Source organism: Numenius arquata, chromosome 4 (assembly GCF_964106895.1).
Source record: "Numenius arquata chromosome 4, bNumArq3.hap1.1, whole genome shotgun sequence".
NCBI classification, from domain to species: domain Eukaryota; kingdom Metazoa; phylum Chordata; class Aves; order Charadriiformes; family Scolopacidae; genus Numenius; species Numenius arquata.
The window spans coordinates 63,852,137-63,877,198 of NC_133579.1; the positions used below are offsets into that span (position 1 = coordinate 63,852,137).

Below are 25,062 nucleotides of genomic sequence, written 5' to 3' on the forward strand. Positions count from 1 at the left end.
GACGCTGTAAACCAGCACATCAGACAACCACAGAGATCTGAGAGACCTGCAGGTCTCGTCATCTGTACAAACGTGCTTTTGCCTCCACTGGCTGCAGGCACTCCAGTTATGTCTCTGATGGGCTGGTTTGCCCCTGAGGTCTGCTGCTAAGCAGTTCCATTCTCTATCCCCAGCTATTCTCTCAGAAGCACTTTCCAGTGAAGGTCCAAATCCATCCTGAGGGCATTCAGAAAAGGCTTTATGATGTCACAGGTTTAGGATGTCATTCATGTGTCGCTGATTTAACAAATACAAGTTCTAGGAACTTCAGATGCTTACATCTGCAAATTAAAAAGGTTACAGTACTTGTCAGGTATCACTTCATAAATATTCTTTCGGCAGTGTTCACTGGGCACCCTACTGAGGAGCTGGTTTCTTGACCTTCTGTTTTGTCTCGTCTGACAAATACCAACTTCCCTGATATAGACTGGAGAACCATCCATTTCTAAGAAATTGCACTGTCTTTAGAGAGAGAGCTTGGATAAATAGTTTCTTATATTGAAATGCCTTTGTGTATATATTGTCTCTCACACACTTCAGGACAACTGGTGACAGTGTCCACCTCATTCTGTAAGTAGTCCCACTGAGCTCCCTGAAAGCAACGTAAAGGCTAAAAGTGCCAGAATCTGTCTCCTTGTAACTTCACTTCCACTTTTATCACCTTGAAAGAATCTCAGACCCTGACCAAAATGTGCTAACATGGAAGGAAGTTAAAAGCTTAAAGCTGTATAATGATAATTAATGATAATCTATAATGATAGATAATGATAATTAAGGTTTCTTCCTACCTGAACCATGCTTTCCTTTTCAGAGGTGCTAAATACCAAAACCCTACATTTACTTGGAGAGGAGGCCTCAGCCTCTCTGAAAGGCAAGGTAGTTATCCACATGCACAGTGATGTGATTGAAAAGCTGGGTCATTTTTAAACAGAGTATGTATTAAAGCAACAAGAAATAAGTATTTCAGGCTCACAGATCTCCTTCAAGATCCTAAACCAATCTTTTTATTATAGCTTTGGCATTTAGAATAAAACATACTATTAAGCTTATGAAGCAAACTAGCAAAACTTAAACTGCTCTGCAGTTCACATTAATCACAGAAATATATAGTTCAATTTATGGTTGTCAATACACTAATAGAAGTTAGCAGTGACATGGTTTAATCTATCCTAATGGACTCTTCAATATTCAGGAATCTGGCCATATTGATCAGGCAATTCATACTGGATAAAAAGAGGCAACACACATTTGTGGCCACATTCTGCCCTCATCACTCCTGACAGCACTCCCAGCTTATTTAAAACAACATTCAAACCGTGCATTGCTTTCCCTTGTGGCTTAATTCTCATTATTCACTGAACTCCTTTTTACTAGAAACTGACTGAAGAGCCAGATTCTGAGCTCATTGTTTGGTTTTTTGCTGACTACAATGAACAGCCTTCTCGGTTTCCAAGCCCAGCATTTCTATACACTCAAAACAGTTGCAACCACCAACTAGCAAAATAAAAGCAGGTCAGGGATGGGGAGGCAGGATGAGTGAAAAGACTGTGCACGTGCTTTTCAGAAAGAATGAGACTGAAAATTAATAAAAGACTTGCTCATAGCCTGTAGCAACAAATGACATCAAGCAAGCACGGGAGATGTGTGTCCCAAAAGAGAAAAAAATGTAAAACCGAAAAAAGAACATTCGTGGATGTATATTTCTCAGCTTGAAGTAAATGGGCTTAAATAATGTTACTACTCCAATTGAAAAATAATTATTTGCAAGAGAAATAAGAACTATAAGCACTGATGCCAGTAAAGAGAGTTTTCATGCCGATGACAAAAGCAGGGATATTGTCTCTCTGCTCCTCGGTCTTGATTTTCCTGATGGATCAAGACAGTTTAATTTGCCAGTAGTTCACTGGAAATTACTGCTGTGAGAACCACAGACTGTTCAAGGCTGAGTGCCTGAGATGACTGGCACCTATGCCCTCCCAATCCTGGACTGCTTTAATCAGAGAGAAGAGTAAAAGACTGATCACCTTATCAAGGCTTCCTCATGGACCTTGGATCTGTGCCAACTCCATGTCTCCAATCCTCCCTAAAGAGTTTCTCCCGACTTTACAATGGCAACTCTCCTATGCCATGACTTTGTAACAGACTCATTGGGACACTCTCACACTTTATTTGTGGCTTCGAGTGCAGCTGGTCCACACACTGTAGCTACCCATCATTTAGCTAGCTAACTTAGCCATGTAATTTTATTACCTTATGATTTTTGCTTAAGCTGATGCGGTGGTTTTCAACCTGTGGGGCACTTATGCCGCTAGGTCTATGCACTACTTCTCCTGGAAAACCACCAAGAAACACAGGTTTCCTGTCAGTAGGCTCAAATTTGCTCTTAAAGGATTTAAATGAAAACATTTTAGAGGATAGCAAAATTAGCATGAGCTAGAGCATATGATCAGTTCTGATTTACACTTCAAATGGCTGAAAATTGAAGCCTTGATTAATTGCTTCAATCATTAATTAAATAATTGTTAAAACATGGACCTTAAATCTAGTCTGAACACTGGATGTTATTCTGAATTCATCTGGTCAATTAAAGAGCCCTTTACTACTGGATTTCTTTTCATATGAACAAGTTTTATTTTCTTGGGCAAACATGATAGAGTTTTCCTTGGTTTCCCATTGCATATAAGGTTTCCCACTCAAATAATTCTGATACCTTTTTCCTGGCATCCTTTGGAGATCAGAAAGTCCCATTGTACTGGGTAACCACATGTAGGTATAATCTCTGCTTTTAGGGGCTAACAGTTTTAGACCCTTACCCCAAAAATGGTCCCTGATCAACTGCACTACTTTGAAATCAACAGAGCTACTTATGGGTTTAGTTAGGAACTACTCCATATGCAAAGAAGCCCCATAAACAGGTTATAAAGAACTGTTGACAGCCTTGACTGTTTGTGTTTCTGATTTCTTATGTTTCTGACTGAGGGAATGCCATATGGAATGTTCTCATTATATATTCCCACCACCCCAAATCTACAGGTGCATGTTTCTCGTGCCAGCAATACACAACTTAGATGCCCAGAATTGGCCACCATGGCATGTTTTTTTCAATAGAGTCTGTTCGACTTTTGACTCTGCTTTGTCTTTTTAAATAAAAAGAAAAGCAAATGGTATTTACTGCAACGTCAGTGTCAAGAAACTAACAGCCTGATCCAGCTCCCATCACCAGGAATGGAAAAACTCCCACTCTTTCAGAGGGTTTTGGATTAGACTCGCAATGGACAGGTTCTTCATGCTCAGGAGCCATGTTTATTCCCAACCAGATGTCTTACAGTCAGACAGGTGCAACCCCGTCTGCACACCACCGCATCTCACCCAATAAATCCTGCTTGTTTTGAAAGCCAGATCCAATCCCTGGGCCACAAGTGAAGTCATCCTTTGGAACAGAGAAATCAAAAATTGTAAAACTCCTAAAATTGATAGTTTTTCTGGATTAGCCACTTGGTTACATTGTGAATCCTGCATTTCCATCTTTCTTATATTGAAGTGAACATTTCTTAATGCTTATGATATGGAGTATCTTGTAGCACGCATACAGGGTGAGAAATATAGCTGAATTAGCATGACAAAGTCAACTCTAGTGTTGATAGATTTCCAAGGTTGCTTTTTTGGGTTGATGACTATTTGTTTTTTTCCAGTTTTGGTGGATAGCAGTATTGTTTTCTACACTTAAATCTCTTCCTTTCAGCTGAGTGCATTTTGTATGCCGTAAAAAATGTTTGTCTTTTTACTCTCTTTTATGTATTCTGTTTTTCCCAGTCCTGTAGTAGCTACTTGGTTTGGTGTTTATTTCATGGAGCAGAAAATACCTATCACAGAAATGCAAAGGCAGCCTGACAGCAAGCTTCTCTTTGGGCATGTTGACATCATCCTCCTCTCTGAGCTCCAATTCAACTTTCAACACAATGCCTAAAACCGCACAGCCTCTGGGCACAAAAAATGAACACGAGAGTACACTTGTGCATTCTGTTGCCCTGTAAGCAAATTGCCTTGTTAATGAGGAATCAGTCAAATAATGGGTTTGATAGTCTGTGTTTAGATTAGGTAAGAAAAAGTGCAAAAGTGTTTTTTGGTGTATCACAGACAGCAGCACATCCTGTTCAAAGTTCAGGGCTATGAAAGTCATTGACTAATTCTTCAACATCTCTCACAAGAAAAGACAAAATACAGCTATGTCATATGTAATAGCTACTTTTTGGAAAAAGTGAGGAAGCTAGGATTTTTTTACTTCACTGATAGGCCAAACTGAAGCTGCACTTTGCAAAGCGCGTATATACCTCATAAAAGGTAACTCCTGCTTTCAGTTGTCTGCCTATATTTACATGAACTATGCCTGGAAGGAAGAGAGAATGCCATTGCTTTCATATAATAGATAAGGAAAAGAAACTCTGTGGGTATGTGCACACGACCAGCGTTTCTGGGGTGGATATTGCTTCCCCTGTGCATGCTGATAACAAATCAGTGCATGCACGCAGGGACCCCCTGCAGATCGGGTAACATGCTGTGAATTGCTGCTTCGTGTGGTCTTGTTCGTGTAGTCACACATGTAATGAACTGTATCTAAAGCCTCTTCCAATAAGGAGCAAGCTAACCAACAGCCTTTTTATTTCTGATTGCTCCAAGTTGGTTGTCTGGCTGAGCTCTGCATTTCAGCAGCTGGAACTTGATGGAAGAGAGGAGGGAAAAGGCATCCATGTTTCTATAGTTTTCTTTTCCAAGCTAAATAGCTTGGATGAGAGAAGAGGGAACATGACTGAATCACTCAGACAATCTGTTCTTTCAACTGGTGGGGTTGGGAGGGTAGAAGATTTTTACAAATAAACAATAAAAAAAAAGGCAAGTATTAGTTTATGTGTTTGACAGGAAGGCTGTAATTCTGCTTTGCTCTGTACCACATAAAATACTAAAATATGGAAATTTTACGTTATCTGCCCTTCTCTTGTAGAACCAGTACATTCTCTTCTTATCATTATGTCTCATCTGGTACGTTATTCAAACTCAAGCCAAACAACGACAGTGTTTCACCACTTGAGATATCACATAAACAATAACAATACAAAGAAGCTCATAATAACACATCACAGAAACCTGCATCTTGGCCTTCTAAAATCTTGCTTGCTTTGCTTTGACAGGACAAAGAGTTCATCAAACCTGCCTAATCAGCTTCCTTACTGGGACACAATCTGAAGATAGACTGTGTCTTCCACAGGCAACTCTTTGCCATCCTCAGCACATTTGCTATAGTGGTGGATGTATCTGGGCAAACAGTGATGGGCCTCACGTCTCTGTGATCCAGCAATCAGCCAGTGCTGTCCTATCTCTTGGGCATAAGAGAACTGCCTACGCTGTAGACCCACAGTCTATTTTACACTGCTTTTGAATTTCCCTCATTCTGACAGAAGAATGGTTCAGTGTTGGCACACATAGTGAGTCAGCTTCGGGGCTGTTATAACCTGTAATAGCTGGTGACAGCCTCCAAGACACTGGTATGTTAGGCCAAAGACAGCTGGTTGGCAGCAGTCCTGGCCATACTCACTCTTTCACTGACTTCACATGCTCTATAGTTATGACATGGACAGCGGAAAGTGTTTTCATAAAATATCTGCCTGAAGGGACCTCGTATTTCATAGAAATATCCATATAATCACCAGATTTTTATTCCACAGTGACAAGGCAGGAAAAGGACCTCATCTTAGCTGTTTAGGATACTTTGTTTTAAATAGGCTAAGTAAAAACCCTAGCCATTCTCTCTGCCTGTCTTTTAAAAAGTGGTTAGTTTCTTTAATGCAGTCGACCTCAGAGATTCACCCCTGCATGCACTGTAATTTGAATGAGAAATATGCTGCTCTCAAGATTAAGTCTAAGCAGAACTCTTCTTTGATAAACTAATCTTTGTAAAGTCTACCATGCTGCTGTATTTAACAGAGCCAGGAGCTAGCTATCAGTTCTCTTTTTTATTTTGTTCTCTTTCAATAGACTATTTAGAGTACAGCATGCTGAAAAAATAGGAATGGGGCTCCCCAACAGATATTAGTTATAGCTGTATTCTTCCTTTCGCCAGAAACACAAACCACACAATCCTTACAGCAATCAGCACGAAACACATCATGTTAAATCCCTCATTTCTTTAGCATAATACAAAGTCTCGCTTTCTCTCATATTACCATTCTGGTCAGTCAGGTATGTGAGGTTTTTCTAGGCAACAGGTGGTTTTTGAAATAAAATACAACCTTCCCTTCAGCTCATTATGTGAAAGAGACAGCAGCTGCAAGTATAATGCTGAGGACACATGGTCTATAAGACACCCAGAAGAAAAATACTCCTTGTTCCACTTGTTAAGGTAAAGCACAGATGTTGCTTCTGTGATAAGCATGAGCATAAGGCAACCACAGTCTGCTTCATGTTGTAAATTCAGAATCTAGGATTTCAGAATATTTAATAGGCTGCAATCAGAATCACCAATTTCTCTATGTAAGGGAAAGTTGTTTATATCTAATCTCATAGTCCTAACAAATACCCCTTATCACAGTTTGTATTACACTATCATCAACAATATGCTAGGGACTATCCACAGACTTGGCAGATAAATTATTAATAGTCTTTTATATGGACTCAATTATGAGTATCAAATAGTGACAAATGCCTAAATTAATACACTTATTGATTTAAACATTTTCAGATAGCGTATATTAAAAAGGTTTTAGTCATTTAGAATATTAAATGCCATTTTTTTCCCTGCTTAGTGTTGGTAGGAAGGCTATTTCTATATCTCTCAGATCTAGACTGTTGAGAAATCAACTGCAAAATAATGGTGTCTAATGAATGTAATGACCACAGCTAGAACAGATCCTTTCCAGGGAGCAATTCTCTGCTTAGTGAGGTGGATAATTCCGCCCCCACCCCCCCGGCCCTCAATTTATGAATTTTTTCCTAATTTCTTTTAAGAACAAAGTACATATATAGTAGCTGATAGTATAACTGTTAAAGTGAAAAGGCTTCTTCAAATAAAAAGAAAGTTCAGCATCTCCTTAGAAACACAAAAATCCTCTAGAATTGCCTGTTCTCTTTGCTCCCTCCAGTTTTCTAGGCCTAACTAGGTCAGAAACTCTACCCTACCAACAAGAACATATAACACCACAGAGAGAACACAGTTCACAGAATAATCCCAGAGCTCTTCCTCTGTTAGCAGACTGGTTACTTTGGCTGTCTTGCAAAATATTTATGCTGGCCTTGCAGCATAAATCCCAGTACCTTGTAGGACTGCATGTTTTTCTGGCTACAGTGTTTGTTATGTAGAACAGCAGCTGCAATGAATTGGGAAATGTACACATGGAGAAAGGCCCGATGGCATGGATCTACTAGGAAAAAAGTCAAAAGCTTCACACTCCTTCAGATCCAGCTCAAACTGACCCTGGCTCTTTTGTGTGTGGTTTATTTTCCCAAAATCTATATTGGTAAGCTGTTAGCGAGTCCATCCTTTGCCATTCTATCTTTTATAGAAGACAGGCTTAAAAAATAAAATGAAACAAACAAGCTCTGATCACAAGATATTATAAGGTGACAAAGTAATTTCTTCAACCTTTGGTTCTGTAGAAGAGGAGCAGTCTCTTCTTATGAACCCATACAGCCTTTTGCCCTTCCTGAGCCAACTGTCCTCAGTGTGCTATGCCAGGTTATTACTACTACAAGAACTAATAATTCAGAGAAGTGGTATTAAGATTCTCCTCTACTCAGCAATCAAAGATCATAACAGAGATTCCAAGACTTGTAGGCTTTTATCATGGTGAGAAAATTCGAGCAAATACTCACATGTGTCTTCACATCACCTTCAAGAATCTTGCTGTACCTGAGAAACTCAGCAACACTTCCATTCAGCAGCCTATCAAAGGCTTCAACATACGGTGCGATGCCTATAGAAGAAGATAATTCCATTATAATGGGTTCATAAAGTACATAATGTATAGGATATTCCTTTGTAGCAGATGGAGGAGAAATACCATAGAAACAGGGGAAATAGCTGTAGCTTAATTTCTGCCATACTCATTGATTTGTGAAATCAGTGAAAAGAAATGTATAATGATTTTTGTTCTAGCTAGAAAGAAAAAAAACCCTGCTCTTGGTAGAACTTGCCTAGAAACATGAAGAGAATTTACTCTGTATAATGTAGTGGAAGCCTCTTTTGTCTTAAAATAACAGGTGCTAAAATTAACGTTTCTCAGCCCTTCAAAACCTAGTGGCCTGGTAAGCATGAGTGTCTTAACAAAATTCTACTGTTGTACATAAAACAATTATTACCCCCTAAAAAGAATCTACACTATACTGAAAAACTATTTTTATACCACCCACCCTTTCCTGAAGATCTTTGTAATATTTGGTGCTTTTTCATAGCAAGTATTTCAATTTCCAGTAAGACAGAGTCTTTAGAATCTGTTGACAGTGGATTTATGCAGTGAGTTGTGGCTTTGTAATCTCCTTATTTTGTTGTCTGACCTTGCAAAACTGTCACCAGATAAAGAAAGCTCAAACGAGTCTTCTAGATGACACATCCCGTTGGCTATATATATGCTATACATTCTAACAGAGGAATAAAAATGCTATTTTCTATACGGTATTCAGAGCAGTTTCCTGTTAAAATGGACAGTCAGAAAATGCAGATGAGACTCAGTTTCTTATGCACCTGGCTTCTAAATGGCTTTACGTGATACCTTTTAAGAACGCAGAAGTAATCTTTCCTTGGATGCTTTCCAGCCCTCCCTTTACTCCCTGATATATCCTCATGTCTTGTCTATGCCTCAGAACCTTTGCCAGGTCCAGCATGAGCAACGCACATGTGAATTTATGGCATCTGTAGGATCTGAGAGACCAAGGTTAAAATTCTTCCCAGCCTCTCTTCCTCATTAATGAAGCCTGAAGATTGCTCTGAAGAGGTACCAGGCTTTCCCCAGAGAGTTTGCTTTAACCTTTTGGCTCTATATGACAATTGTGTCCAAATTCATAATCTTGAAAGCCCTCTTTATTCCACAAGAGTCATCTGGCTCCTTGACAGAAAAAAAGAAGGGCTCTGGCAATGGGAGTTTGCAATGGCCTGTGTGAAAAAAAAAAAAGTAGTTAGTCAGCCAGGCGGGATTTCAAGGCTCCTTTTGTTCTCTTGGTGTCACTCACCTTTAATTCTGAGGAATTTCTGGGCTTTCTTCCATATAAAGTGTTTGTGTGTAAACCCCTCAAATAACCTAGTGTACAAAAGGTTTTAGTTGTGGAGATGCTTTCCAAAGCCCATTTATGTTCTTTGTCAAAATCTGTGTACGTCTCCAAGAGAATCATTGTAACCTTTTACTTTAGAGCAGAGTTTTAAATAACAGTTCACCAAATGGCAATTGTCCTGTGCAAAACTCGAAAGCAACTATGCTCTTTTTTACTGTTCAATACAGCAAACTCCCAGGAGCATTTACTAGAATTTGCTGTGGGCCGTGCAGAGAAATTGAATGATTTGTTTGCAATCCTGCTGTTGTAATGCCATTTAAGAAAACAGTAAAGGTACAGTTCTCTCATCCTCCACATTATTTTGTTGTCTCTGAAAAAGTATTAATTGAAAAGTCAAGGTTATTTTTTGTAATAATTCTAATTGTGTAATGGTCTTTTAAGGGAGGGGTCACAGCAGAAGAAAGCAATATATCTCCATTTCTGCTAGAGACTTATAAAAGGTCATATTCTGTCTGAGTGTCAGTTTTAAAGGAGAAAAAGAGACCTGTTCTGTAAGACCGTCCACTCTGCAGTTGCTGTGGAGGTTATGTGAACCTCTACAGAAACACAGTAATGCAGGCAAACAGAGTGATGTTTGTGGCACTATATGTGTATCAATCACCCAAACTGAAGAACTGGTACAGTCTTTCCTAACTGCACCCGCAAAAGCTAATTCCTGCATCCCCATGTGAGAAAGCTCCGCCTGGAGATGTGATACAGGCTGGCAACTGCCCCATGGTGCCACTCGTCCAGCTTCTTACTGCAGCCTCCCACTGGCTGTTTTATAATCTCACTCCACAAGGTTTGTCAGTTGGTCTCTAGTTCTAGAGAACTGCTGGGGTTTTAAGGCTCTGCTTCCCCGGGGGTTAATCTTTTCACCTGGCTGAGCTCTTAGGTTAGGCCAAGGATATAGCAATTTTCATGGAAGCACCTCACATGGCGAGTTCACCTCCTGTTCTGAAAGCAGCCCTGGTTCTGCAATAGTGAGTTCTGGATTAATATAGAGATTCACCCAAACGGATTCATTATAGGATTGAAGCCTGTATTTTTTTAAAAATGTAGATTTCCTAGTAGTGGTTGTTTTATTTGTCGGTTTGTACACGGATCGTGTTTCTCCATGACTTTGCTAGGGTTTACTAGCTCCCTCGGTGTGCTTTGGACTGTGCGCATTGTATTACCGAAGGGTACTCTGACGGGCTGACTCGCCTGCTGTGGAAGCCTGCTGGAAGGTGCTCCCTTCCTGCCGTAGAAACACGCTGCTTTCAGTCAGCTACTCCACAGCAGCTGCCAGCATGTAAGCCCACGGCACACACGACTGTGGGGAAGGTCCCTGGCATGTGTTGTTGGGTAAGGGCTGGCATAGAGGGACAGCAAAGCAGCTGACACACACTGTTGGGCTTCTGTGTCAGTAAGGAAGCTGCCTGCAACTTTCTGCTTGTTCTGCAGCTTCTGCAAAGCAGCTGAGTCCATGCCGGGATGTGGTTTGCTCTAGAGAATGCGGGAAAGGGCCAAGGAATACGGAAGGTGAAGGACACGAAGCTAATAAAGGAATATATGTTGGGGTTCTGGGTGAAAGAACAAGCTCTGGAGAAAGGAAAGGGCACCTCTATTCAATCATCATTAGAACTGCCACATTTATCAGATTATTTACCCTGGAACTTTCAGGAACAACAAAAAAATTAAGGAGTGAAAAAATACGATTTGGTGATGTGATGTGATGTGAATAACAGAAGACAGACTTTTTTGGCGTATTCTCCTATGTAGTGCTTTGGAAAACCACTTGAGAAGGGAGAGCTCTAGAGATAACAAAAGGTGGCCGTGGATGTGTGGCAGCTCTTAGTGATCAAACGCTTATGAACAAACTCGTATTTGATTAAGGATATTAAACAACTAAATGAAGTAGATCTGCGCTGTGAAATTCAGAAAGCTGGCAAATAAACTCAGTGCTTATACTGCTGACTTCTTTAGGAATATTTATGCTGTAAATCTTGGGGCTGTCTCATTTTTTCTGCTAATTGGGCTCGAGCATTTTCATCTGGTGAATTATCTACAACAATATAAATGCCAAAATGGAAAAAGCGATAAAGCTTGAAATATGGATAGTACATTTAAGAGACTAGTCAAATCTTGAATCTTCTAGACCATATTAATTTAGAATTATGCATATGACTAAGCTTGTCACATGACATTTCTAAAGTCATTTTTAAAAATACTTTCTTTTGATACAGAATTCAGAAGGGGGGGATTTCACTCCTTCTTGGAAGACAGAAACATGCGATTTTTTAATAACAAAGAGATGATACTTCAAAAAACCAGACTTACTTCCATTGACTCCATTGATGGCATCACACTCCATTCCACCAGATCCGTGTGAATCTGAAAATAATGATTCAAGTCGAGTCACTGCTTTCTCCAGTCTCTCCATCAAACCATGAGTCTCTGCCATTCTGGAAAAAATCATTAAGAACAGAAACAGTGTTAACCCCTCTGAGTAAAGCCCATGCTTTACTTCATGTTACAGTTCTGTTCATCTTGTGGCTTTATCTTTCATCAGCTTTTATGGTAAAACTTGCATTTTTAAAGTATTGTCTTTCTGGCATATAAGCAGTTGCAGGGGAGCAGCTGACATACGGTAACTTGCTTCGGTGTCATCAGGGAATATGCTCGGTGTTCAGCCCTGGTTTTTCACTGTAAGCAGCAGATTCAAGCCACTGCTAGCATAGCTTTGGACAGTCTGTATGTGGGCACTTTATGGCAAACATATGTGTATGCTCCCAATCAGATATTGAGACTGAAATATGTATAAATTTAATTGATAAAAACTTATGCCTACAATGATGTGCATCAGCTATTTACAGAGGGAAAAATACAGACGCAATTACTACTTGACTGAAAGCCAGTCTTTAAATGTATGCCTCCTGATTTTTTATAAGGTATGTTCTGACATTTGCCTCAGTCTTTTATGCTTTGTAGTAAGCCTCAGCCACTATTGAAGACTCCACAGGAAGTCACGAAGATCTTCTGTTTGTTATTCTGATATGATCTCCCATCACTTAATTTTTTTCTTATGAAAGTACCCAATATGAATCCATATTCCCAAGCTTTTTAAATCAAGCACTAATTAACCTCTGAAAAGAAAAAAAAAAAAATTCCAGAGGCCTGCTTATGCAGTACCACTACAGTGTTTTTGATTTAAAATGAAATAGAAATTAGGTTAAACTTTTAACAACTCACACTTTACTTTCTTTCCCCACAATGTAATTATCTGATTTCTTACATGTGAGGAGGTGTAGGCATTGACATTTTTGAATAGTGGCCAATGTCTCAGGGAACATAGTGCTATATACACCCCAGACTGAGAAACGGTTATCTAAGCAAAGACAAAGCGATGTTTAAATTCCCTATCATTTAACATAACAAGTTTAATGTACATGTTCCTCACTTAAGGTTGCGAGTGTTTTATTCTGCTAAGTGACAGACAGTAAGGCAGGGGGGGAGATGTATGGCTCTCAAATAACATGATCTTTGTGAACAGTTCCAGCTCAGCTCCCAGACAAGGACTACATCCCCTGCCCAGCACTTGGGTGTGCAGAAGCAGGGGCAGTGGGAGAACTCATGTCCCTAGCTGGGGGAAGCAGGCAGTCAGCGGCTCTCTGGGGTCCCTACCCTATGGCAGGCACTCTGCCACAAGGCACTGATTGCTGTATGGCTTGTAGACCAGAAAGGTTAGGCACACCTGGAATGTATACGTAAATGTATTAGTTCCTAGTGAACAGCCTGCTAAAAGTGCGAGTATTTTGGAGATATCAAAGCATAATAGTAGATTCCAATAAACTCTGCGATACTACGCAACACTAGCAAACAAAACAAACAACGCTGCTTTGGTGTCCCTATACCCAAACAAGAATGCCTAAATATTATAATATAAAAAGTAAAGTAACATGAAAAGAAGGGGTTTGGTTTACAAATTAGTATTAATAATTATTAAGAATAAAAATAATAGTAGTATTTTTATTTTTAAAATTTAAGCATGCGAAAATATTAGCTACTAGGACTGTGGAGGCACATACAGAGCTCTTGTGCTGAGTCATGTTGCCTGTCAAACAAGGTGGGACCTTCAGACTTTACCCTATAAATATAATGAGGTTTGTGTTTGACCTAAAAGTGAAGCAAAAGATTTTACAGTGAGAAACCCTTGGGAGAACCATTCTCATGAGAAAGTTTTGTCTGGAGTTTATGGGTTTTTCCTATTTACATTAAATAAAAGAGCAACCCCCCAAAAAAGGATGACATTAGATAGTGTGCATATAAATACTGTCAAAATTCAGAGGGGGTCTCTTTGCTTACACTGAAAATGCACACTATTCTGTTTGAAAAATCAAGGAATTTTTTAAAAAACATATTAACTTTTTGTAACGTTACAAGTATCTTGGCAGGAATGAGATGACGGTATCGGGGGAGCTTCTGAAATGCACAAACATTTGTGAGAATATTAAACCTTTTCTTAAAACAACACACTGTTAATCATCAAAAATATTATGGACATATTCTTTTCACTTTTTACCCTGCTACATAAAAGCCTAAAATGGTGTCTGTTTTAAAATTTATGTTTTAAACCAGTCCAAAGTCAGGCTGGTCTAAGATAGCATACAAACAGCCAACTCATTTCATCAGTATTTCAAAGTATATTTCCAGTATAGTTCTTGTTTGTCTTTGTTTGAAGATACACTCTGGTAGGGTTTTTTTTTTCATCTGCCTTAAAATTTTTCTTGATGACATGTACAAATTTCTTTAGAAGACCTGTTACTTTTGGCCTCTTCAGCCTGTGGATGGACCCAATTTTTTTGCTGCAAACCTGCACACACTTGGAGGTCTGAGGAATCTCATAAATGAACAAGAGGTGGATCAGACTTGAAATGTGCTATCCAACAAACTGCCCTCTGTAAAATGCTAAGAATATGGATTACTGTGTCAGAAGCTCAACAGAATAACCTGACTCAATAACCCTGTGGACATTTTAATGCAATACTTTCTGACTGCAACATAGTCTTTTGCTGACTATATCCTTCACAGCTTTATTCTATTCCCATTAGCTGGAGAAGTGCAGTGTTGTTCTTGCAAAAGCAGGTATCACCAGTGAGGCAATCACAGAATAATATGTTGCTATTGTCTTTTTAAACAGAAGTAGGAACTATTTTTTCCATAAAATTAGGGATGCTGGTTTTCATTGTTTTCATAAGGAGTGTTACACTTCAGAACTTCTCAATCATTATGTTTACACTGAACCTACCTCTTTATCTGTCTACTTATATATTTATGACTATATGGTATTTGTATCTGTACTTATAATATATATATATGCATGCACATAAGTATACATACAGGTATCCCTGTCATGTATGAATAAAGTGCAAGTTTACTTTTTCCATTACTGTATGTAACACTACAAGAACAAATCAGTTGTACATATACTAACCTTACATTTACACTTTGCTTTACCATCAGCTGACTACGTATCTATCTCACAAACAAGACTAGAATTAATGTTAGTGTTCTGAAGTGAAGACTCCATTAGGCAATGGACAACTCTCTTCATCCATTCTCAATCTAAACATTGATATCTTTGACCATATTTAGGGATTCACATATTTGACTCATATTATGACAACATTCAGCATCTTCTTGGCCTATATTCAGCTGTTCATCTGATTACTTATCATTCCACTTATCATTCCACACTGCATTCTGCATGGTCAAACCTACACCACAAAGCCACAGCTCAAAAGGAGTCAGAACACAAACGGTACAGTTTGAGTCTGAAGATAATGTCTGTGTGATACAGCATCAGAGCTTATATTATAAATAAATAATGACTGATCTACTTACAGTGTCAAACAAAATCTTTGCATGTCAATGGAAAGTAAAGAAGACGTAAATATGTTTATGGGATGCTTCCACTCCCTTAAAGCACATTTTTACATCAAGACAGATTTTCTATCTCATCTCTACTACTTAATTAAAGCTTTGATCCTGAAGTGGATTATAGGGTTAATCACACATCTTTTCCTGGAGCTGATGCTGACCACCTATAAGGAGTTAAAAACAACAGTACTTCAACTCCCATGTAATCCTGCATCTAGTTGCTCTCTTGGTGGAGAAGTACACTGTCCTTCATTGAAAATAAGGTCAACTAAGAGCCAGGAAAGGTGTTAACCCACATCTACTGACAATCATTTAAATGTTGACATTGTAAACTGTCTCTTGTGCACAAAAAATAAGAGGGAGGATCCACAGATCTGCCCTGATTACTGTTAGTGGTATCTTTTTTTGGACTGCTAAAGGCACGTGGTAATACTACCATCTGTCATTTCTTCCCCAAAAGAAGTGAAGTCAAAACCAGGTAGAACACGTCATGCTGAAGACCAAAAAGCAGATCTCCTTTTATAGACAGGTCTTGGGAGATCACTGCTTTTCTCCCCAATTTAACAGCTGTCTCAAAGCACCATTTATCTATTATCAAGGGAAAAAAACTTGTCTGTACACTAAAATTCCCTGATATACTCATCTCAAACAGCATTCAAACTGGAATCCAAAAACCACAGGTACTATTCCTGTTATCATTGTATGTGACTTATGACAGAGGACCATATTGCTCTATCTCAAGAAGAAACAACCTGTAACATGCCCACAAGGAAAAGCAGTATAGTAGCGTAAGGGGGAAAAAATAAACATACGATGACTTATCACGCATGTAAAAATGGCAGGTTTGAACATAGGAATGGTGCCACCCTGTAAAGTATATTATTCTGACAAACATCAGCAAGAGAGAAAGTTCCACAGTTTGTTTTACTTCCTAGCACTTTTAATTTAGAAGAAAAAGAAGAGACTTGGTCTTTTTTCCCTAAGTGCCAGTCCTTCCAAATCCACCTAACATCTGAAAAATTAAGCCAGGTCTCATTCATGCTCATCATCTGAGATGCTACAGGTCAGATTTTGCTTTTCCTCTCTATGTCAAAAAAGGAGAGATGCCTAAAACAGAATACAGACAGCAATGTGGCATTTTAATCGTATCTAACATTCCTACACTGCTTGGAAAATCACAATCATTGAAAGTATAGAAGCCTGCCCATGTGCTTTCTCTTATAGTCTTTTGATAAATTGCTACTGAGATATGAAATAAAATACAGAAAAACCTAGACTGCCAGCTGGTACTATCAGAGAGCCAGTCGCAAATGTTTTATAGATCCAAAGCACCGTGTCCTCTAAGAGTTATTCTCTACAATATATATCAATATATTACAAGGGAGGGGAAAAACATAGGTGTTCTTGAACATCCCCTCCAATTACAAAGGCATCTTATGGCGCCTCATTTCTGATAAACCACACAGACAGCTTGAGCCTGAAACGGCTGGCTTTCCTACACTGCCGAACAAACGTATGTACCAACTCCAGCCTGTGCTGAGTGGGCAGTCTTTTTTGCTACGTTTGGCATCAGACCCAAATTCCCGCTGCACCCCATTCTGGCCCAGACAATGAAAACCCACTGGTGTGGGGCCTCTGCTCATTCCCAGGCAGAGCTCAGAAGCAGCCAGGTACTGGCTGAGTGGTGAACAAGTTGCCCCTGAAGCTATTTGGGTTACTACCATAAAAGATTTTGGGTGGAGAGTACAAAGCAAGGGAGTATTGGTTAGAAGAAAGTGTGTGTTGGTAGACAGACAGAAACATTACCTTGTATGGCTGGTGTTTTGTTTCCCATTAGCTGTATGGAAGGAATGTAAACAGAAGCTCGTCAAACTGTTGTCAAGTTGGATTAAACCAGAAGACCTCTCAGTAAAGCCCTGTGCGAGGAGAATGATCCAGGGTTCAAATCAGAGCTTTCGGTGACCTTTTTTCTTGTTTTGCCCCTAGATCTGCTACAAGCTCCTTTGAAAGCAATGGCCTTCTAAGAATAGAGAAAGAATATCTTTTTTTTTTATCCTAGTAAAAGATACAGTCTTGTATATCTAACAGTATTGGAATTTTGACAACTTGTTGTTGTTGTTGTTGTTGTTAAAATGGGCAAGTGTTATACCTGGAATAGCAAAAAGACAAAATTGTCTGTATGACCTCTGATTTTTGTGGATGTGTGTGCCACTTCAACTGACAAGTTCAAGTCTTGGCTGGCTCCAGTGCACTCATCATAAAACATTTCTGTCTATAGCTCCACATGTGAGTTAAAACCACTGATATGCTACCAATGAGTCCTCTGTTGCTGTGCATGAGAGTGTGCTACCTAAATTATCTTGTCTGTGGACTTCTCTCTTTGGCATACTCTCTGTGTTTTTAAAGGGTTATTTTTTATAAGAAAAAAATATTTTTGTGTAGAAGAAGAAAAAGCAGGTTCCGGTTGCATCTCTTCCATTTAACCAAAGTTTTTTCCTTTGTCTGGCTTGCTGTCGGTACCACAAAGCATACTTTTCTGTTCACATCCTGGCTCTTCCTCTGCTTCCCTCCCTCTCCCAGTGATCAGGCTGCTGTCTACAAAAACATGCAGGAAAGGAATGGAGGCATTTTTGTATCCCATTTATAAGAGATATATTTTTCTCTCTTTTAAAAAAAATGTTTTAACAATATTACAAAACTGCTTTGTAAAACAATCCCTATTTTGACAAGTACCCCTAAGACTGTTGACGCATTTTAGATTTCTTATCACATCCCAGTTTAGTCCCATAATTATGGGTGAGCAACTGAACATGTCAAGCTGTGTGTTTACAAGTCAATGTAATAATAGGATGGACTGTGGTTAGGCCTCTGATAATTAAATATGAATTCTTTAAGATATGTCATGTGTTCATGTATGTGCTTAGTATCTCCTGGAATATCAGTTCATTTTCTAATTATATGTAAGTTCTACGAAGAGCTCCTATGCCTTGCTGAATAATTTTGACTACCTTATCAATTTTGAGATCACAAAGAACAAGTTCATTATGTAATGATATGCTGAAACAGTCAAGACTTGACAGTCTGTGTAAGCATGATTGACTTAAAATAACCAAGGCAACGCAGCTTCTAAGTACATTCTATTCTTTTTATGCTCCCTTTTTATGTCACCACTGCTCATAGTCTTTTGTCTTGGTTTTATTTTCCCCTCTCCCTCCAATGAAGTGTAAGAGTTTTAGTATCTCTCCAATCAACAGAAACATAATGTTCTTAGCCACCTCATTTACTATGTATTAGTGTGGTGCTTTTCATGTAATCAAGCATCCTAAAGGCCTTACAAGCCATTTAATTACCTGTCACAAGTCCAATTACTGTATGTAAGCAGGCTGCCTTGCTGAACCGAGAAAATACTGCATGCAGGCATTGATTTTATTAAAGTGCTTCAGTTCAGTTCATAATAAGTGAAGAGTAAGATTCCTTATACTATGGTTCCAACCAAATTGAATTTGCACTGTCCAAAAGCATAAATTCCACAAAGTACAAACGCTTACGGGTTGTTTCAGTGCTTCTGGGATGTGACAGGAGACAAGCAAAGGGTGAAAGTTAAAACTAACCTGATAGTGTTGCAAGCTCTAAAAACACGAATTATGAAATGACTTCTGCAGAAAAAATGAGACCGTGGAGTTATTCAGTACCAAGGTTAGTAACGGGTTTGTTTGCTGTGAGGGTGGCCTTTCACAACACTTCCACGCCCTGGGTCTCATGCATATCCGTATTATGCCAAAGCCTGAATAGTTGGGCTTGATTTCAGCCAAGTTAGCTCACACTCTTGCTTTTACCTGAACATCCCGCTGCAATTACAATCTCAGCACTCTGTGACTGATGGTCTCAGGCTCATCGTGACTGCCCCGCTCAGCCTGCAGCCCCTGGCCCTGCTTCCAGCATGGCAGCAGCCAGCAGGGCTGAAGCAAACTTTTTCCCATTTGAGTACTCCCTTTGCTCTGCAGCTCATTTGTGATCTTTACTGAACACAAAATCTCAAGGCCTTTGCCCATCTCTCACCCACTGATTCTGCAATACTGCTGGCATTGCAATGGGTTGTGCCTTTGCTTCTGATTCAGGATGAAATGGGCCACCTGCTACTAAAAAAGACCTTTCTATTTCCTGCTATAACCTGGTTACTACTTAGAGGTCCTGAGTTTTAATGATAACCCATGCAACCTTGCTCACTTACAGGATCTGAGACATTCGGCTACTTATCCCTCCTCTGTTTCAGTGTGAGCTATCGTGAAGCCCAGAAAGATCAAACTGGACCCATCCTAGATGCTTGTAAAGTTAGCATCTAGGATGCTAAAAATAGCAACCTTTTCTATGATGGTTGCTTTAGAGGACCCAGAGCTGTTAGGTGAATTATTCTGCTGTTTCTTCTCTCTAAACAAAGATGGATTACACACAGAAATGTAAATAATTCTTTGCATTCCTTCCAAAAAGCAATTAATTATGTATTTAAAGTAATACAAAACATAACTTTAATGCATAGGATCTGAGCACATCTTCTTGGAAAAATACACCACCATTCAATTATATACTTGAACGTTTACCTTGTTTTTTTATATATGCTACAAAAGCAATAAGCCTTTGATTCCCAGGATACTACTGCTGATATTTTGGATTTTACAAGCAATTTCTTTAGCCTGCCATTCTCTGAAAAATTGTGGGTCAGACACAGCAATTTCCATTAGCACATACTCCAGAAAGTAGTCTCAATGGGACTTTTTTCTGTAACAAGAAGTCCCTGAAATTTGACACAGTCAGAATACCTGACATACACAGGTGAAATGAAGACAACAGTAGCCAGTATGTGTATGAACTGAGGCCATGTCTATGCTATAAAGTCTTGCCAACATGGCGACAAAGATCACAGAGGTTTAAGAAACCCCAAGCCTCGTACCCTTGCTGAACTAGCTGAATCAGCACAATCTCTGCCACAGATGCAGCTGTGCTTATGTGTGCTTTTGTCATTTCAGTGTACACTGCTTAGTAAAGGTGCTCATATTCTGCTATAGTTCTAGCAGTGGCACATTATCAAAGAATAGCTGAGCCTTCAGAGCTCAAAGCATTTCTTATTTGAAAAGCCACTGCCGAATTACTCGTTTTTCAAAAATATGTGAGCAACTGGAGCTGACTCTGCACCTCAGAAAAATGACAAGTTCCCAATTGGTCCCCCTATTGCAAAAGACACACTTAAACTTTTAGAGAAAGGAATGAAAATTATTTTTATATAAAAATAGTCAAGCAAAATCTCTTAACTGGTTCATAATAAAACAGCTGTTTGAATAACTGCAGTAATTTAACTGCAGTAATTTATACCTGCTTTATTGTAGGTGTTTCTTTGCTTTTGCCCTAATCAGCATGATGTGAAGAATATTCTCTTTCATGTAGTCAGATGTTCTAGCAGGCAGCCACTGCAACTACTGAGTTCGCTGCTGTTGCACATGATGTTAAAACTCATGCAGAACTACAAAGAATATTTCTTTAACATATATGGCAGTTTGCCATTTTTCTCACTAGGATTCAAACCTCTTGCAGTGTTATTGTCACTGACAAGCCACAGATTGAAACATGGAAAGTTTCTCTGACTTGCTCCAGGTCATGTTGCAAGTCAGTACCAAGCCTGGAAGCTGAACAGAATTCATCTGGTTTCCAGCCCTCTTTGCTGCCTTCTGCTTCTTTTCCAATACCTGCTAATTCAGATTCTCATTAATTTTAGTCCTGGGGGAATCCGAATTTTTTTTTTTTTTCCTTAATTTAGGGTCCTCAATGTATTTCAAACAGTTAATAAAAATTATACACTGGGATTAGAAAAACTAATGATGGGGGAGTTTTAATATATGTAATCTTAGTACCCTTGCTCCTTATGGTATATCAAGAAGCCCTTTTCTCCACTGAAGGGAGCACCATGGCTGACAAAGAACAAAAGATGTCATAGGTTGGTTCTACCGTAATAGTAAATAAAGCACATCCTCTTTATTTGTATTTAATTGAGAAAACACATTTTATTTATTATATTGGGAATTGTGCCTGTCCACCTTCTACACCTGAGCAGCATTCGTTTGAGAGGGAAGATACAAATTAATCATAAGAATATTCTGAAGACGAACATTTTGGTTATGCTCAAGACCTAAAAGAACCATATTGTTGTACGTGCCTGGCTTTGCTGCAGAAGGTGGGCTGCCTGTGTTCTTGTGCAAACTTGCCCAAAATAGAATGTGTTATGAAATCCCTCAGTTGAAAATGTATAGAATCAGAAAAAAGTTTATTATCATTTACATAATAATTAAAAGGAAATGCTAGGACAAAATTTTAATAAAACTGGGATATCCAACTCGCAATAATGTGTTAAAAGGCCAGCTTTGAGAGTACTGTTTTGAGTTTCAACTCATTCTGTCTAGCACCTTCCTATTCTAAATAATTTCTAAAGTTACATTTCTGAAGCAGGACTAGTTTCCTGACTACAGTTTCATAGAACAATGAAACATGATAGTTCATAAACCACTGCCACTTTTGCCTGGCTTAGAAATAAACTAATGAAAATTTGCAGTATTGATCCCCCCCCGCCCCCCTGCTAAACAGACTCCTTCCAACTATCTCCTCATGGACTGGCCTCCATGCAGGGGTTTTTTCTGAAAACATTTTCCATCATTGGAAAACAACCACATAAAGGTAATGCATATAAAGAAAGCTTTCTTCCCCAGATGGTCTTTAAGACTGCCCCTACTCATTATGAAATCTGAATTTCACTTGATAAAAATCCTCACTGTTGATCCTGTGATGCCAAGATACAGATCTATAGCAATGCTGGCAGCAAAGGACTGACTTCACATTTTTAGGTGGGGTCGTGACAAGTTCTCCTTGGCTTTGTGCTGGCTGTGTCTCTGGGGAGTGCTCCTTTCAGATGTCAAGTTATTGCAAAATGCAGCATCTCAGCTTCGCAGTTCTTCATTTCTACCTTCTTCCTGCCCCCTCCGAACGCTGCCTTCTATTTGCAGAATCCCTTATGTATTTTTATAGAAAGGTATATAGTCTGTCTTCAGATCCAACATCCTAGGATGCCGTTTAACCCTTTCCTCTGGGCTAAACCTGTGGGCCATTTAGTCACCCCCACCACATACATCCCCCTGGCTCCGAGGGCGGGGGGAGCCCGGGACCCGGCGCCCAGCTCCCCTGCGACTGCCTCCCTCAAAATTAGATCATCTTACGCCGATTAAGAGAGAGTTCAAGACTGGCATCGCTTGACCGAGTCAGGTCTGCATAAACACGCGGAGGGCGTTTTTAATAACCTGTGGGGAAGCTGCGCTGCTGGGATGCGGTGGGGGTGGTGGGGGGGCCGGGGCACAGCCGAAATCCAACCTCCCCCCCCGCCCCGGGAGTCAGTCACGGCGCTGACCGGGGGCTCGGCGGAGGAGGTCCGCGTTCGGCCCCACAGAGGATCCCTCACCCGCTGTGGTATTTTGCTGGGGTTTTCTCCCCTCCCCTTCTCCGATTACTTCCCCCCCCGACCGCCGCGGCTCTTTGCACATATCACCCGGGGGAGGGAGGCTCTCCGTGGGCAGGTGACAGGAGGGAAGCTGACCGAGCTGCGGGCCCTCAGTGCGGCCGCGCCCGCGGGGCCCTGACCCAGATAGCGCCCGGGGCGCTGCCCGCTCAACCAACAGACCCCGCAGCCCCCGGCCCGAGACCGAAAGCCTCCCCTCATCGCTGTCCCCCCACACCCCTCCCCAAGATGTCCCCCTCCGCGCCACCGCCAGCCGGAGAGCACCTACGGCCCCGGCCGCGCCGGGCCCGCCCCAGCCCGCCTGGGGCCCGGAGGCGGGGGGGTGGGGGTGGGGGTGTCGGGCCGCTCCCCGCATCCCGCCCCTCCCGCCGCTGCCTGCTCTTGAGTTACCTGTTTTGATGACCCGTGTAGCCTCTTTTTTTTTTTTTTTTTTTTCCCCTCGGCAATGAAAATCCGTGGCCGGTCACTCGCTCCCCCCTCCCTCGCCTCGCCGCTGCTCTCCCTCCTCCTCCTCTTCCTTCTTCTCCTCCTCCTCCTCCTCAGCGGGAGCCGGTGTCAGTCAGTCAGTCAGTCAGTCAGTCACATCAGCTGCCCGGGCAGGCAGGGAGCGAAATGCCCAGCAGCTTCCGGGAGTGCCAAATAAAGACAAGTCCAGAAAGAGAGAGGGAGAACGGTGGCAGAGATGGAGAAAGCAAGCAAAAAGTGGGTGGAGTGTGAAAATGGAGAGAGGGAGAGGGAGAGGTGTCTCTCGGCGGTGGCGGCGCAGCGGCTCGGAGCCTGAGAGGAAATGGCAGTGGTGGAGCATCACGGAGCAGCAGGGGAGAGCCAAGGCACCCAGGGTAGGGGCACCCAGGGTAAGGGGCACCCACGGCCACAGGCGTGGCAGCCCCGCTTGCCCATCATCGGGCACAGCTCGGGTGAGAGGGAAGTGAGCACCCCACGCCACGCTGGGAAAGGAGAGCGGGGCCGGTGTGGAAACAGGCAGATCCCTCGCGTGGCAGGGGAGGCTGAGGGCAGCCTCACCTACACCAAAATAGTTCATTGTCTGCTTCGAGTCAGATTAATCTGTACTGGCTCGGGCACTGCGATAGCTGGGCCCACAGTGGGGTTGCTGCTTTCCTTCAGTTTGGCCATGAAATCAGGACTTCTCCCAGGAGGCAAACCCTCGTGCCTGGGCCTCCTTTGTCAGGCTCTGTGGGATTCACACCGTACGTGCCCCTGGCCAAACAGGAGCACACCAGTTTTACAGTTATGCGGTGCTTGTCACCACATGGTCTATATAAGGACCACATAAGGGGCATCTGGTCATCCACCTGAAATCAGCTTCACCACCAAGTATCAGATGAGTTGGCTTTCTGTGCAGAAGGCTTGGGAGAAGACCATGAATTCACAGTCTTTAAAGGCACAGTTTGCTCTTGAATGGAAAAATAATTCATTAGTTAGTGATAATACAAAAGACCACTTATATTTTTCAAGTCAACCTTGTGGTTATGCGAGAATAGGAGCACTTTCCTCATCAGATATATAGCTTATTTTAGAAGACTCCGAGTTTGATTTCTAATGGTTTGACAACAACATTATAAAATACAGAACGCAAGAATTTGTTTTAACTGTGCAGCAGTTAAATGGGAGCTGAGGAAAGTCATATTCTAACAAGGATGCCATAGTTAACAGCAGCTCCCAGACCTCACATGCCTAAAGACAACAACAAACAGAAGCAAGCTGACTGCAAGGATCAGTCTGGGGTACAAACTCACACATGCAGACTATGTAATTGGCATCAGAAATTGTAAAAAAACAGTACCGCAGCTTCCTGTATGCAGTGAAAAGAACTGCTTCTCCTTGGCATGTATAAACAGCCAGATGACATCAACAAAACAGCACAGGTTTTAAACCAACCTTTCCCTTTTGCCAGACCTTCCAAAAGAGAAAAGGTAGTGTGGGATTGAAGACCTCAGTGCAAAAATGCACAGAACACAAAAACTACTTAAGAGAAGTGAGAAACAAGCCCAGAAGATCTCTTTCTGGAGGGAAAACCCAAAAGAATTAAACTGTGAAGCTGCTACATTTAGATTAAAGCTCAAGGCCCATATTCCATACAACTCAGAAAAGAAATCCCAACACTTGTGCAGTGTCAGGGTGATAAGTGGAAAGTTTAGGATGATAAATGCAATTGAATTTCTGTACGATGTCAATTTAATTTGAGAAAAATTTATGTAATGTAGTTAACTTACAAAAAGTTTTGCAAGCTCTTA

General features: G+C 40.8%; 1 protein-coding gene across 4 annotated transcripts in view; it reads right to left on the reverse strand.

Annotated features, from left to right (window-relative positions):
* The window catches only part of CAP2 (cyclase associated actin cytoskeleton regulatory protein 2), a 68,669-nt gene extending 45,281 nt beyond the window's left edge, over positions 1-23,388 (reverse strand). Inside the window, exons 1-4 of one of the 4 annotated variants that reach the window (XM_074146452.1) lie at positions 23,198-23,388; positions 17,062-17,092; positions 11,656-11,780; positions 7,903-8,003 (exon numbers count right to left, since the gene is read on the reverse strand). In XM_074146452.1, coding sequence (XP_074002553.1) covers positions 7,903-8,003; positions 11,656-11,779 — 225 coding nt within the window. In that variant the 5' untranslated portion in view covers position 11,780; positions 17,062-17,092; positions 23,198-23,388. Of the gene's footprint in view, positions 1-7,902; positions 8,050-11,110; positions 11,128-11,655; positions 11,781-17,061; positions 17,172-23,197 lie in introns of those variants that run through there. The other 3 variants (XM_074146451.1, XM_074146454.1, XM_074146455.1) reach the window with 3 other exon arrangements.
* Positions 23,389-25,062: the final 1,674 nt, after the last annotated feature.